General features: G+C 33.6%; 1 protein-coding gene across 1 annotated transcript; it reads left to right on the top strand.

Moving 5' to 3' along the window:
* The first annotated feature begins 10,697 nt into the window (after window positions 1-10,697).
* Window positions 10,698-14,201, top strand: LOC104907946 (transmembrane 9 superfamily member 8). Its single transcript, XM_048645733.2, has 6 exons — window positions 10,698-10,986; window positions 11,989-12,098; window positions 12,206-12,296; window positions 12,389-12,501; window positions 12,599-12,749; window positions 12,877-14,201. The coding sequence occupies exons 1-6, from the start codon at window positions 10,816-10,818 to the stop codon at window positions 14,032-14,034; spliced, it is 1,794 nt and encodes a 597-aa protein (XP_048501690.1). The 5' UTR covers window positions 10,698-10,815; the 3' UTR covers window positions 14,035-14,201.
* The last annotated feature ends 593 nt before the right edge of the window (window positions 14,202-14,794 follow it).

Genomic DNA, 14,794 nt, shown 5'->3' with positions numbered 1-14,794 from the left:
TTTTGCGGCCCGACCCACACGGCCCACGAGGTGGGCTAGGCTGGATTGGCCCGCACGGTTGGCCATGTCTAATGTGGGTGGGGGGGGGGGTATGAAAGGAATCCTCTAGCTTAGAATGGACATATAACGGCCTTTACGACCATTTTGGGGTCATTCGAGGGCTGCATCAGAAAAGTATAAATGTGGTTTTGGAAGGCATTCCGAGGTTGCGCAGAGGGTCCCAAGCACCTGGGAAATGGTATAAGTTGTGCCGGACTCCCTATGATTGTTTCAGGCGAAGTCCAAAAAGGCCAAAATTGAAGGTTTTAGTACACGATTTTGGACGTTCATGGGACTCGACGTCGGAGGGCATGGGGTGCCTCATGGGGACGTGGGAGAGTATATGGAAGGACTCCCACAGCTTAGAACAAGCATATGAAAACTTCACGACTATTTCGGGGTAGTGTAGAGGGTTCCAAGCACCTGAGATGACTTAAAAATAGAAGAAGAAGATATGCAGCTATGCGAGATTGAAAAAGAAGGATTGAAGAATCGAGATCCACTAATGAACATAAAGAAGGCTAGGGTTAGGGCTACGAGAAATTGAGGCGACTTTTTGTGGGGAATTTTGGTACTCTCGGTTACCAAATGTCGGGACAAGTGGGTTGGGTCGGACCGAGCATGGCAAAGGGTCTAAATTAGTCCCTGCTCTTTTGAGCTGAAGTGCGTTGATTTATAATGTAAAACTAAAGTGAATTGAATAAATTCGAAAGAATAGGGTCTTACTCATATCGAGGGCAAAAAATTTGTGTAATTTAATTTTGTGTTACTTTCTAAATATTCACCGAATATATCGAAAGAATTACCAGCTAACCAAATGGATATAAAACTTAGCAATCCTTTATCAATTGGATATAAAAATTAGTGTCGGCAACAACGCCAACAAGTCTGTATATGATTTAATCAACGATGACATTTAAGCCAAAAAACTAAATGGATTTAATGGGTGAAGTTTGCCCGCGTTTAATATTGTGTTTTTTATTAGTTACTACAGGTTGAATGTTCAAACATGGCTATGAGATTAAAGTAACAATTAATTTTAACTGTTTGTGTGATGGTGAAATGTGATTCTGAAATTAGGGGTACTTTTCAGTTCATTTGATCGGATCTGAATTTTTTTGTTCTGATTATATCTAATCTTATTATTTGTGGTTTGACCTGATTTAAACTTATTATATTTGATTTTCTATTTATAACTATAAAATTTAGATCTCATCTGAATTTTATTCTTCTGATATGATTTAGTTGCATCTGAAATAAGCATAAGAGTGCTTAAATGAGTTGAGCTGAACTCACCATAAAGTAGTGGACAATGAGTGCAAAAATTAATAAGGTGGGAAAAATATACTACCTCCGTTTCTTTTTAATTGTTACACTTATACTTTTCACGCATGCCGATGCACTACTTTGAGCCTTTATATCTCTAATTTTGTATTTGTAAAAAATATAAAAACTACATATTAATAAAATACATACTAATACGAATCTAACAAGATCTCACATGACTATGTTTTTATTCACGTATAAATTACAAACGAGGGTCAAAGTGCAATTTGTGAATAGTGTAAAATGTCAAAGTGTAACAATTAAAAAGAAACGGAGGTAGTATATTAAAGCTAAGAAAATTTCTATTATTTTATGGGTAAAGTCTACCCACATTTAATATTGTGTTTTCTACTACCTCTGTTTTTTTTAGTTGCAACGATTAGACATAAAGTATGAGTAGAAAATGTCTAATTGTTGCAACTTAAAAAAAAAGGTCGTATTTAGTAACAGGTTGAATGTTCAAACATGGCTATCAGATTCAAGTAGCAATGAATTTTAATGGGGTGTGGTGGTGAAATGCCATTGTGAAATTAAGTGTGCTATCTGCTATCAGTTCTTTTGGTCTCATTTGAATTTTTTAAAATCTAATCAGATTTGTTCTTAATATTTCTGATCTAATCTGATCTAAACTTAATAAATTTGTTTTGTACTTCCTTCTTTTCATATATATTTTTCGCTACACTTTTCGATTCACGGACTCCTAGGCAATTTTTGGAGAAGAAAGAGGTAGAGAGTAAAAAGAAAAGGGACCCATGTGAGAGGAGAGAGATAGAGAGAGTTTATTGTCCAAATGGAAAGTGTAGCAAGTAATGTGAAACTTCCCACAATGGAAAGTATAGGGAGTATTATGAAACATAGGAAGTAGTTTTAATTTAAAAATTTAAATCTGATATGAATTTTAATCTATAAACCTGATCTTATTGCATCTAAAATAAGCACTAGAGTGTTTAAATAAGTTGAGTTGAATGCACCATAAAGTAGTAGATAATGATATTGGAAAAATCAATTAGGGGAGGGAAAATTGTTAAAGGCAAGCAAATTTGATACACAAACTCCGACAAGTTTTAAGGTTAAACTAGTTTTTTTTTGCCCGAGCGATGCTTCGGGTTATTTACGATAAACAAATATGTTATTTTTTTTAAATTTCATAAATTATTTTTCTATTTTTCATATTATTTATCGATTAAAAAATTGAAAAATCCACGTTCCGACATGATAAATAATAAAAAATTGAAGGTTTAAGATTGAAAACAATACCTAAAAGAAATTGTGGTAAGAGAATATAATTATTTTCTTGTAATTTACGTAATAAGAGTGTAATAGATTTATACATTTTAGTTAATTGTAATTATTACAAGACTTCATCATATTTTATTTGAAACATTAGACAACAAAGTCATAGTATATTGATGGTTAAGCTCTTATTTTTCATTTCAAAGGTCACGTGTTCGATATCTTGCACCTACACATTTTTTAAAAAGTGAAGAGTATATATAAACATAAAACATTTGCATTAGAAATGTGAGAAGAGTGTCACGTGACAAGCTTTTTTTCGCACGTCTTTTAATATATTTGTATAGATGTCGTTGCCAGTCTAGTTAATTTAATGCTCATTTTGTTACCTATGCTAACTTTTATACCTAAGCGGCAAAAGGACGCTAAGTTTTATACTCATTTGGTCAATTGACCTAATATTTTTTTTTGAGAGGAAATTGACCTAATATTTAAAATAGCATAATCTCATAATATGACAAATTTGTCTAATTTGATTGTGTTTGTGTCTATATTGGTTTCTTTTTCTCTCGCTGTGGCCTTCTTGTTGGGTTTTGTCATATATCATAGCATGTCAAGGACTTGTCACCCCCGATCTTACTAGATCAAAATTTCTTACCAGGATTAAAGGGTGGGATAAGAATTAGGATTTGGTGGTTAGAAATTGAAGAATATACTGTAAACTCTTAGGGGGCGTTTGGTTGGGAGTCTCTGAAAAAGGCGAAGGAATCAAGTTACTTGATTCCCTTGTTGTTTGTTTGTGCAGTTTAATGATTTTATTTACCTACTCTTTACCCCCCAAATCCCTTATTCTCATTCCCCTCCACCCGCATGATTTCACATTCCTTTTCTTTGACTCATCATTGACTATCTCTTGAGGATCTTGACCACACAACCATCGCTTGTCCATACCACCGTACCCAACCACCAGCACCACCCACCCACCCACCCACCTCGACTTGAACCAACCACCACCTGACTCCTCCACCCCAACACCCCAACCACACCACTAACCACCGAGAAACCACCACCACCATCCACCATCTAAACCACCCACAAACCCTAGAAAAAAAATGGAAGAACAAAGAGAAAGGGAGAGGGAGAAAACGATAGTGGCGGAAAGGGGAGGGGGAGGAGAAAACGATGGATCTGGAAGGGGAGGATGCGACGACACTAGAAAAGGGGAGGGAAACAGCATAGAGAAGAGGAGGGGAAGGACACGACGACACAAAGAAGGGGAGGGGAAGGACACGACGACACATAGAAAGGGAGGGGGGAAGACGCGACGGCACAAAAAGGGGAGGGGGAAGGGCGACAACGCGGTGGGAAGGGGAGGAGCGAGTTCTGGCGGTGCGTTGGGGTCCCGGGGTGAGTTCCAGCGGGGCACAACAACCAAGAGAGGGAAGATGGAAGAATGTAAGAGTAGAATTGAAGAAAGAGAGATAAATTTCTAACCAAATAACATTTTAAATTTAAGGATTTTTCTTTCATTTCCCTCTCTATCCCTTTCTTGATTCCATTTCTTTACCCTCATGGCAACCAAACGACCACTTAGTATATATGGTTTGCAATGACAATATTGGAAATTGATAACAGAATCACTAAAAATACCCTTGTTAGCAATTTGTTCTTTGTCTTCTCTACTCCAATTTACATTTTTATCCCCTAATAAAACCAAATTTGTTTTGGTAGCTCTACCTTATAAATGACACTTTTTGGAGGAAACTATCTTATAAACAGTTGATTTAAATGACACTTTTCTATTTAAATTTGAATTACACATTTCTATTATCGGAAAACATCTATATATGACACTTTTTGGCAAAAACTCTCTTATAAACGATTTATTTTTATTTTTAGATTTTTAAAAACAACCTATTAAACTAAATTTTGTTTTGGGAGCACAAAAACTTTAACACACATCTGTCAAAGGGGCACACATTTAGCTAATTAACTATAATTATGTGTAATTCTTTCAATTACGTACTTCAATGAATCAAGGTCATTATGTTGTATAATTTAAAGCATAATTCTTCGAATAATTAATCCTAGTTATTATTGCTACTCACCAGGTTAGTGTAATGCTATAATAATAATAATAATAATAATAATAATAATAATAATAATAATAATAATAATAATAATAATATATTTAACCCTAATTTTTATTGATACTATTATTAGTATTATATTTCTCACCTAAAACTACTTACTAGGTTAGTGTAATGCGATAAGTTTCTGCATCCTCATTGAAACTTTTGTGTAATGTTGTTGGATATTGCATGAAACTTTTTGTATTCATTTAATTTGGTATTTAGCATTTAGCAAATGCAACGAGCCCAATATTCTCCTTTCAAATTACAAACTAGCTTTTTATGCACGCGATGCGTGCGATGATATTTTTAGGCCTAATTATTACTAAGTACTCCCTCCGTTTCCTAAAGATCTTCCTTGTTACTATTCCTACAAATACCAATGAGGATCCACTTGTGTGGTGTGTGGGGTGGGTAAAGTAGAAGAGAGAAAGGGGTTAAGATAAATAAACAAATAAAAAGGGGTTAAAGCAGGAGAGAGAAAGAGAGTAAAATTGAATTAATAATGTAATGGTGGACCATATGATAGGGACATGAGAGGGTAAAAAGGGGGAAAAAATTCCAAATAAGGAATAAAGTAAAAGAGGGAAGATCTTTTGGAAATGCACTTAAACGGAAAGAGTGAAGATCTTTAGGAAACGGAGGGAGTAGTAAACAAAAAGAAAATGTAAGTTAGTATTTTACGGTCACCTCCATGTTGTGAATAAGATTCTTTGAAATACAATCAAATAGTACTCCTTCTACTTTTTGTTCTTTCTTTTGTAGTCATTAACTCTTTGCATTTAAGTAGCATTACAGTACTACTCCCTTAGTTAAACTTATCTCTATTGAACAAAAAAAAAAATTGAATCCATATTATCTGTTACGTTGAATTTCTAATGCAGCAATATTATAATTTGGCCAATTTATACTTTGATCTACACTTGTATTTGAAACCCATATTATGATTTGGCTAATTTATACTTTGATCCACACCTGTATTTGAAACCTAAAATTTTGAGTGACGTGCTGTAGCCTGTAGGCACATCCTTCTAGAATTTTAACAAAAAAAATTCACTGCCTTTTTCACTACTTGGCAACATCGGTATAATTCCACTACTTTTGCTATTCATTTCTCTCTCCTCTCTACTACAAATCTCAACCATATTTTCAAGGAACCTAGTTCATCAAACTATACACTATACAATAAGAAAATCAGCTTTTCAAGTATTAAGCAAAGAGTAGATCTAATTCATCAAAATCCATCAGCTGTATCAACCACTTTTGAAGGAAGCAAACCAACTTCAGTTTTTTCTTAGGTCGATTTTCTAACAATGAAAGGTAATTTCTTAAATCAACCTCAGTTTTTTCTTGGGTCGATTTTCTATCATCCCAAAATTTAATCCAAAAGTATGAATCAATTTAGTTTTTTTTCCCTTCCTAACATCTAAATTATGATTTCACAAACTTATATTTAAAATTTTCATCAGTCTCATATTTAAAATTATATTTGATATAAAATTGTAAATTTTCATACACAATTTGATATTGGAATTTTTTTTTTTACAATCGTTTCTTTTATCTTGTTTTCTGATTTAACATGAAAATGAATTAAATTTAAATTGTATAAAAGCCTTTTTTTCCATTTCAAAATTTTACAGTTGTCTTGGTGCTTAATTTCACTATTTGTTTTCAATGTAATTTTTTTCTGAAAATGGTTTTAGCAAATTAATTTAATTTTTTTTTCTGAAAATTGATTTTTGCAAAAACGTTTGCGAAAACTTTGATTTTGGTTTTTTTTTTTCAAAATTTATTTGTGAAAATGTTTTTTTTGCAAAAGTTATGAGCAGAAATTTTAATATTGGAATTTAAAAAAAACAACTAAATTTGTTACTTTTATCTTGTTCTCTCATTTCATGTGAAAATAAAGGGTTAAATTTAAGTCCTTTTTAACTAATTGCTATCATCTCCCTTTTTTCTTTTAGTCGCTACATAACAATTGCTATTGTTTTTTCAACTAATTTGAAATAACTTGGAAGATTAAAAGAATTATGTACCTTTTTGGAAGTTTGCAAATCGCCGATGGACAAATGTGTGATATTCCCGTCGAAATTTTATGTTTTTTACAGATTTTTATCCATAGCGTGTATAGGTAAAGAATAATTTGTAAGTGAAATTTGTGAGTTCTTGAGAACAATGATTTGTAAGTGAATTTTGTGAATGTTTTTTTTTTATGTATTTACGCCCTACTATATTAGTTTTGGTTTGTAAGTTAATTTTTAGTTTTTTTTTGTAAAGTTTAGTGATTTGTGGGATTTCTTGAACGTGATTTAGAAAGGGATTTGTAAAGTATCCTAACATAAGTGAATTGGGAGTGATGTTGAAATTTAATTTATGGTAGCTTTGTTTGAATTCCCATTTTGGTATTGATATTATTTTTGTAATTTAGTAAGGAAAAGGGGGGGTAATATAGTCAATTCAAAAGAGGACACCATAGGTCCCCCTTCCCTTATGTAATAGAGATTAATGTATTACACTATTTAACTTATTAAGTTGTTGGTAAAAAAAAAAAAAATGATGTCATTATGATATGCCGACTTGGTTTGGTTTAAAAGAAAAACCAAACCATATGGTGTGGTTTTGTTTTCGTCTCAAACTATACCGTGTATATCCCTAACTAATGGTATAACTTACTAGCTACCACCATGTATACTAGTCTTCCAAGTACGCGATGCGTGCGTCGATTGTTGGGGTATGTTCTTAATAAATTTCATCTAAATATAATTTTAGAAGTGTGATTTATAATTATTGTTGTACAAACTAATATAAAGTGCTTAGAAATTGTAATAAACATTTTGATATACGACCTCATATATAGTCAAATGAAATTTGTAATTTTTTAAAATTAAATAACCATTTTTCTAATTGTGTCAAGTTGCTTTGTTAATGAAATTAGGAAATGATATATTGTAGAAAATTTGAATATCCAATTATATATTTAGCTAAGGACAAAAATGACTTTTTAAAAGGGGACACCATAGCTCCCCTCTTGGCTTATATATATACTAGCATCATATGCACGTGATGCGTGCGATAATATATTATTAATAATATTAACATCAAAAAGTGTCAAAAAACTAACTTAAGAATGTAATATTTATGGTGAATATTGAATGAACGTTACTATTTTTTATTTGCATTGTTCTAGTGTAAAGATCAATGTTTTCTAGAAAAGACTATGTTTTTTTTGGTTCTACTACGAGGAGTTTCCCACCGCCTTTGGCGAGTGGACTAATCTCCCGCGGGAGTTTGCATGGGTACCTCAAAGGGCAGCATCCTCCCAGCTGAGATTTTTTCCATACCCAAGACTCGAACCCGAGACCTAGGTTAAGGAGCGAGAGGCCCTTAACCACTCACGCCAACCCCAGTTGGTTCTAGAAAAGACTATGTCGAGGTAGGATATGTTATCTTGTATTTGATAGATAATTCAATAACTTTCCTTGTAAGCAATGATCTAGGTTATGTCTTATTTATTTACAAAAAAACATATATTTTATATGTATATATTTTATGAATATTAGTTTAATTTAATTTCATTGGTAAAAGAGGCGGTCTAATTTTATGTTAAATTAGACAGAGAGAACAAAACTATTTGCAATCATGTGATATAAGAAAGTATTTCAGTAATGAAATTTCTAATTTTTTTTTTCTGAATAAGGTGTACCTAGATAGATACATCCTAATGCACCTTCTAACTATTATTTAGATAGTTGTACTCCTTAAATTATAGGATTTTTTTCTTTTATTAGGAAGGAGATTCTATTCCATATAGGTATAGGTGTGACTTTTGAGTGTATATTTTCCTTATTAAGTTGATCTTAGAGAGTTGCATTTACACTCCCATTTCATTTGTAATACAGAGTATCTCTTTTCCTCTCAATCTCTCATTCATCTACAGATTCAAATTACCTTCTGTCTACATCTACTCACCTTTTGTTTCTCACGTTGAAGTATCCCATGGATGGTGGAAAAAGAATGAAATCAATTGTGACATTGTTTTTGTTTCTGCAGTTGCTTATCATTCATGTTAGCTTTGGAAGCTGTTTTTCTCGAAATTATAGCCAGGTATGGAATTTGTAAAAGCAATTCCTTTTTGCATTTGATTCATTTGTTTCAGTTGACATATTGCTACTTTAAACTGCAATATGTATTGTTGTTATATTAATAATTAGACAAGCAGTATTTGGTTATTGTTCCATATGTTTTCTAGTGCATTTATGTGCACGTATATGATGCTAATCTGCTGCTTTGCAGAATCTGTGATCAATAAGTTAGTTCTCCTCTTGTATACTTAGTGTGCGTTTTTTTGTTATGGCTATCTATCAAATTGTATATGAAGTTCAGCTGTTTTAGGGCCTGTTCTCTTCGGCATAAAACAACTGAACTGAATTGAACTGAATTGAATTTTGAACTGAATTAAACTGAAATGAATTGAACTGAAATGAATAGTGATATGTGAGAGTAAAAGTATTGTCCATAGCTGAACTGAATTAAACTAAATTGATCTGAACTGAATTAAACTGCACTGAACTGAATTGAATTGAACTGAAAATAAGCTGGGGAGAATAGGCCCTTAGGATTTGTTTATTTCACTTTAGTACAACTAAGTTCATTTGAGTCCAATTCAGCATGAATGAGTTACAATTTAGTTTAACATTAACAATTATACTGAAATTCGTTTGATTTTACTCCAACTGCATTTCAATACTAAAAAATTCAGTATTTAAATTCGTTCAACACTAATAAATCCAGTTTAATCCAAGGGAACATTCCCTTAGTAATAGTATAATGGCAAAATCAATCACAAACCACTAGTCCACTACTATGTTAAAAAATGTGACAATTTTTTTTGGGTATTCTAAGGTGCTTATATTGTGATAGAGAAAGAGTACATTTAATATATATATATATATATATATATATATATATATATATATATTATATATATATATATATATATATATATATATATAATCCCGTAGGAAGTCTCTATATTTGCACAATTAAAGGAGAAATCAATCTTTTAAATGCTTAAAGTTCATCAGTTAGTAACAAGTGATTAGGACAAGTGAAGAGACATACAGGAACAAAAATTGTGTGAAGAGAATAAAACCAATAGTTCCACAATATTGAGTGTTCAATGGATTTTTCATAGATTTTTTTTATGATGATTTAATGCGGCAAGATTTCCTTCTTATGTGCATTGTTGCTTTTTTTAGTTCTATATCATTCGCAGTTGTTGGCTGTGCAAGGTTCATTGGCTTTTTCTTTTAATTTGTTTCCTCATTATATTTTGACCGAATTGAAGGGAATTAGAGTGGATCGTTTTTGCCTGTAATATTTTTTTTTAAAAAACACATAACTAAAAGTACATATGTATATTGGTAAAGTTGCTGATTGGGCTTTGTGGCATTGAACTAAACCGAATTAATCTCTTAGAGCAACTCCAATGGTAGAGCAAAATGAAAATTGGCTTAGAGTGCCACATAGATTTTTCTAGCTAATTTCAATTTAAGCCAAAAGTCCCCCAATGGTTAGCCAATATGAGTAGGTCCCACATGAAATAGGATAGTCTTTTTTTAGAGAAGAGTAGAGACATTGTTCACCAAAATTCCCACATGGGCCCACAATTTTTGCTCAAGCCAATTGGCTTAGTTAAGCTACATTGGCTAGCAAATGAAATTCTAGCTACTCACTCCAATGGTTAGGCTAATTGCTTAACTTTTTATTTATTTGCTAGCAAGTCCCTAATATTCACCATTGGAGTTGCTTATGCGCTTTCTGTTCTCCCCAGCTTATTTTCAGTTCAGTTCAGTTAATTTAGTTCAGTTCAGTTAATTCAGTTCAGTTCATTTCAATTCAATTCAGTTCAGTTCAGATCAGTTCAGTTCAGCTCTTGACAATACTTTTACTCTCACATATCACTATTCATTTCAGTTCAGTTCAATTCAGTTCAGTTCAGATCAGATCAGTTCAATTCAGTTCAGCATGACCACTTATGAATGAACTTTGAATAGACAGTCAATTTGTATGTTTTGTATGCACTATGCAGGGAGATAAATTGATGGTAAAGGTCGACAAGTTGAGCTCAGTTAAGACTCAACTTCCATACTCATACTATTCACTTCCTTATTGTACCCCTGACACTATTGTTGATAGTGCGAATAACCTTGGTAAACTTCTTCGTGGTGACCAAACTGAAGATTCTCCATATGTGGTTAGTGTTTTTATGTGAGAAATCTTTTGTTGAGGTAGATAAATTTCTGATTTTGTTACATACTAGATTTTCACCATCACACAGGGGCGGATCCAGCGTGGGTTCAGTGGGTTCAACTGAACCCACGTGGATCCGCCAAAAAAACTGGGTTTTACAGCAAAAGCAGAAAATGTGTATATAGATAAGCGCCCGCAATAAATTATTATATTATGTTGTATAGCTCAGTGGTTGTGCGCGGAAGCTTGAGTACTGTATTCCCCTGTGATCAGGGGATCGAATCCTGGCAAAGGCAGGTGCAATTTTCATGATTTTTCCTATTCTTCCTTCCTTTGTTTTTATATTTCAGTTTTTGTTTTTTCCTATTCTACCTCCCTTTGTTTTTTTTTTTTTTTTTTTAGGGGAATTCCTCCCTTTGTTTTTATTTTCCAGTTTTTGTTTTTTCCTTTTCTTCCTCCCTTTGTTTTTATATTTCAATATTTTTTTTTTCCTTTTCTTCCTCCCTTTGTTTTTATATTACTACTACAACTTCTTCCTTTTTTTTTGTTTTATTTTTCTTATTTCTTCTAATCCTTCATTTTCTAGCTTCCCTTCTTTACAAAAATTCCCCTCTCACCAAGTACTTATACATTAAATATAAGTTTTCATACTTATTTTACCTTAAAAATAATAGAGTTTTTAATTCATTAGTTGATTGAACGAAGAGGAATATATGCAGGGAGATTATGTTCATTTTTAATACCTAAATCTAAAATAATATTTGTATATACGTGTTTGATTATTATCTTATTGAAAAATTAAAATTGAAATAAATTGTCTAACTCAAATTACAATCCACCAATATAAATCGTTTAAACGCCTTTAAATATAAGTATTAATATTAAAATTTCATCGTTTTGCGTGCATATAAGACTAGTTTCGGCTATATACATGTTTGAACAAGTTCGAACCCACGTGATTCAATTCCTGGATACGCCACTGCCATCACATGTGGATCATTTGCAGTTCAAAATGCTGGAACATCAAATGTGTAATGTTGTTTGCCGGAAAACACTCGATGCGAAACAAGCCAAGGAATTTCAAGAGAAAATTAATGATGAATATCAAGTTCATATGTAAGATTTATCTCAAGTTGTCGTGCATGCATCTTTCCAGAATTCGATTGCATAATGACCTGCGCTGCTTGCAATATCTTGATGACTTTGCCATATTTGATAAACAGGATCCTTGATAACCTTCCTTTAGTTATTCCAGCAGCGAGACGATTTCATTTGCTTGGCTTTCATGTTGGGTTTAAGGGGAAATATCACATGGTGAGTTTATATGTTCTTTGTATCGTATGCTAGTAGTCTAGTTATAAGGTTGTGATGTTGCTTGCGCTTGACCTTTTGAACTTTGGTTGTAGGCGTCCGGTGTAAAGTTTTTTATCTTCAACCACCTGTCATTTAAAGTAATATATCAGAGAGATATGCAAACCAAGACATCAAAGATAGTAGGACTTGAAGTGGAGCCTTTCAGGTACTGTCTCTAGGAATTGTCTTCTCTGGCATCTTAGTGACGCCTTCTTCGCTGCAATCTTATGTATGCAATATTCTAATTTGTTGGATGACTTCAGTGTCCATCATGAGTATGAAGGGGAATGGAGTAATACTACTCGTTTAATATCCTGTGATCCTCGTACAAATCGTTCAGTTACGAGCTCTAGTAACCCACAAGAAGTTATAGAGAAGCAAGAAATTATATTTACATATGATGTTTCATTTGAGGTAACTTTCAAGCGTACTACCTCTTGATTTAACTTGCTAGGCATTAATCAGTCTGTAATATATATATATAGTTTCCTAAATACTAAGTTGACTAATGAAATTTTATTGTTTGTTTGTTTGTTTGTAGCAAAGTGAGGTCAAGTGGGCATCTAGGTGGGATGCCTATCTCCTGATGAACAATAATCAAATACAATGGTTCTCAATTCTCCACTCTTTGATGATTGTCCTCTTCCTCTCGGGAATGACGGCAATGGTTATCTTGCGCACAATATACCGCGACATTTCCAAGTACAATGAACTCGAGACCTTAGAAGAAGCCCAGGAGGAAACAGGTTGGAAAGTAGTCCATGGAGATATTTTTAGGCCTCCAGTTAATTCAGACTTGCTGTGTATCTATGTTGGAACTGGTGTTCAGTGCTTCGGGATGGTGGTACTTACCATGATGTTTGCTTTGCTTGGTTTCCTCTCACCCTCAAACCATGGTGGTCTTATGACTGCAATGCTCTTTCTTTGGGTCTTCATGGGTACCTTTGCTGGTTATGCCTCTGCTCGACTCTATAAAATGTTTGAAGGAACAAAATGGAAGCAGATTGCTCTTCAAACATCAACCATGTTCCCGGGAACTATTGTCGTTGTTTTCTTCATCTTAAACGTTCTCATTTCGAGTGAGAAATCATCTGGGGCAGTTCCATTCGGGACAATGTTCTCCCTCATAGTTTTGTGGTTTGGTATCTCCTTTCCGTTTGTTTTTGTTGGTAGTTACGTTGGGTTCAGGAAGCAAGCAATTGAAGATCCTGTTGAAACCAACAATATACCTAGGCAAATCCCAGAGCAAGCCTGGTATATGAACCCCATCTTCTCAATCCTCGTTGGAGGCCTTCTTCCATTTGGTGCTGTTTTCTTCGAGCTTCACTTCATCTTCACCTCTATCTGGCGCCATACGTTTTACCACATCTTCGGCTTCCTCTTCGTCGTATTCATGATTCTTATCGTGGCCTCAGCTGAGATCTCCATCGTGCTTTGCTACTTCCAGCTGTGCAACAAGGATTATCTCTGGTGGTGGAGATCTTACTTGACATCCGGATCTTCCGCCCTCTACTTGTTCCTCTATGCAACATTCTACTTTTTCACCATGCTTGAAATAACCAAGCCAGTATCTATAATGTTTTACTTTGGATTTATGTTGATCGCCTTTTATGTATTCTTTGTTCTTACCGGTACAATTGGGTTCTACGCAAGCTTCTGGTTTACGAGGCTCATCTACTCCTCTATGAAGATTGACTGAGTATGATATTGATACCCCATTAACAAAAATGTTGGGAGAGGACGTTAATGCACAACTATAATATTATTGTAAAGGCCAATTCTCATATAAAGTACGGTTTAAATGTTTAATGAGCATGTATTATCTTTACATAAGTCATGTATTCGTGTGATTTTTCTTCAAACAAAGCACGTCGATCGAGGTGGACAATCTGTGTTATTTTTCCAAGTGTTGATTTCTTTGGTTCATTGGCTTCTCACAATATTAGAGTATGACACTTTAGGCACTCCATAATTTTATTTAGGCACTCTTACTTGTGAGTAAGACATGGAAAATTGTACTCTCACAAAAGGGGTGCCTAGATGAATTTTTGTAGTGACTAAATCAATACCCTATCTTATATATCGTCCACATAATCGATTTTAACTTGGGAAAATTTGTTCAGAACTATTAGAGTATGTCCCTATCTCATAAAGCTTCCACATAATCGATTTTCACTTAGGAAAACTTATTTTGAGCTATCTAATAAAATGAGAGCTTTGTTAAATACTACCTAAAAAAAAGTTTCAACTAAACTACCAAAAAAGTCTAGATCCGTCAGACTAGCACTACGAATTAACGTCTACCTTACCAAAACCATTAAGTGGGGACTACCAAATTACCAATCTGCCATCTATAACCAAGTATCCCCTTTTGCCTCTAGAAAAACTCATTCAATAATCAACTACGAACTTACCTCCTCCCATTTCATTTAATCTTCTTCGTCAATGCTCAGCCACAA

This window comes from Beta vulgaris, chromosome 5 (assembly GCF_026745355.1).
Source record: "Beta vulgaris subsp. vulgaris cultivar EL10 chromosome 5, EL10.2, whole genome shotgun sequence".
Taxonomy (NCBI): Eukaryota; Viridiplantae; Streptophyta; class Magnoliopsida; order Caryophyllales; family Amaranthaceae; genus Beta; species Beta vulgaris.
Note: the sequence above shows the minus strand (reverse complement) of the source record. Positions and strands in the feature narration are given on the sequence as shown.

Excerpts from the sequence above, each read along its gene's own strand:
- LOC104907946 (XM_048645733.2), top strand. The coding sequence starts at position 10,816 with ATGCAGGGAGATAAATTGATGGTAAAGGTCGACAAGTTGAGCTCAGTT. Across the intron at positions 12,099-12,205 it reads GATGAATATCAAGTTCATAT|GATCCTTGATAACCTTCCTT; the intron begins GTAAGATTTATC and ends TTTGATAAACAG. Across the intron at positions 12,750-12,876 it reads CATATGATGTTTCATTTGAG|CAAAGTGAGGTCAAGTGGGC; the intron begins GTAACTTTCAAG and ends GTTTGTTTGTAG.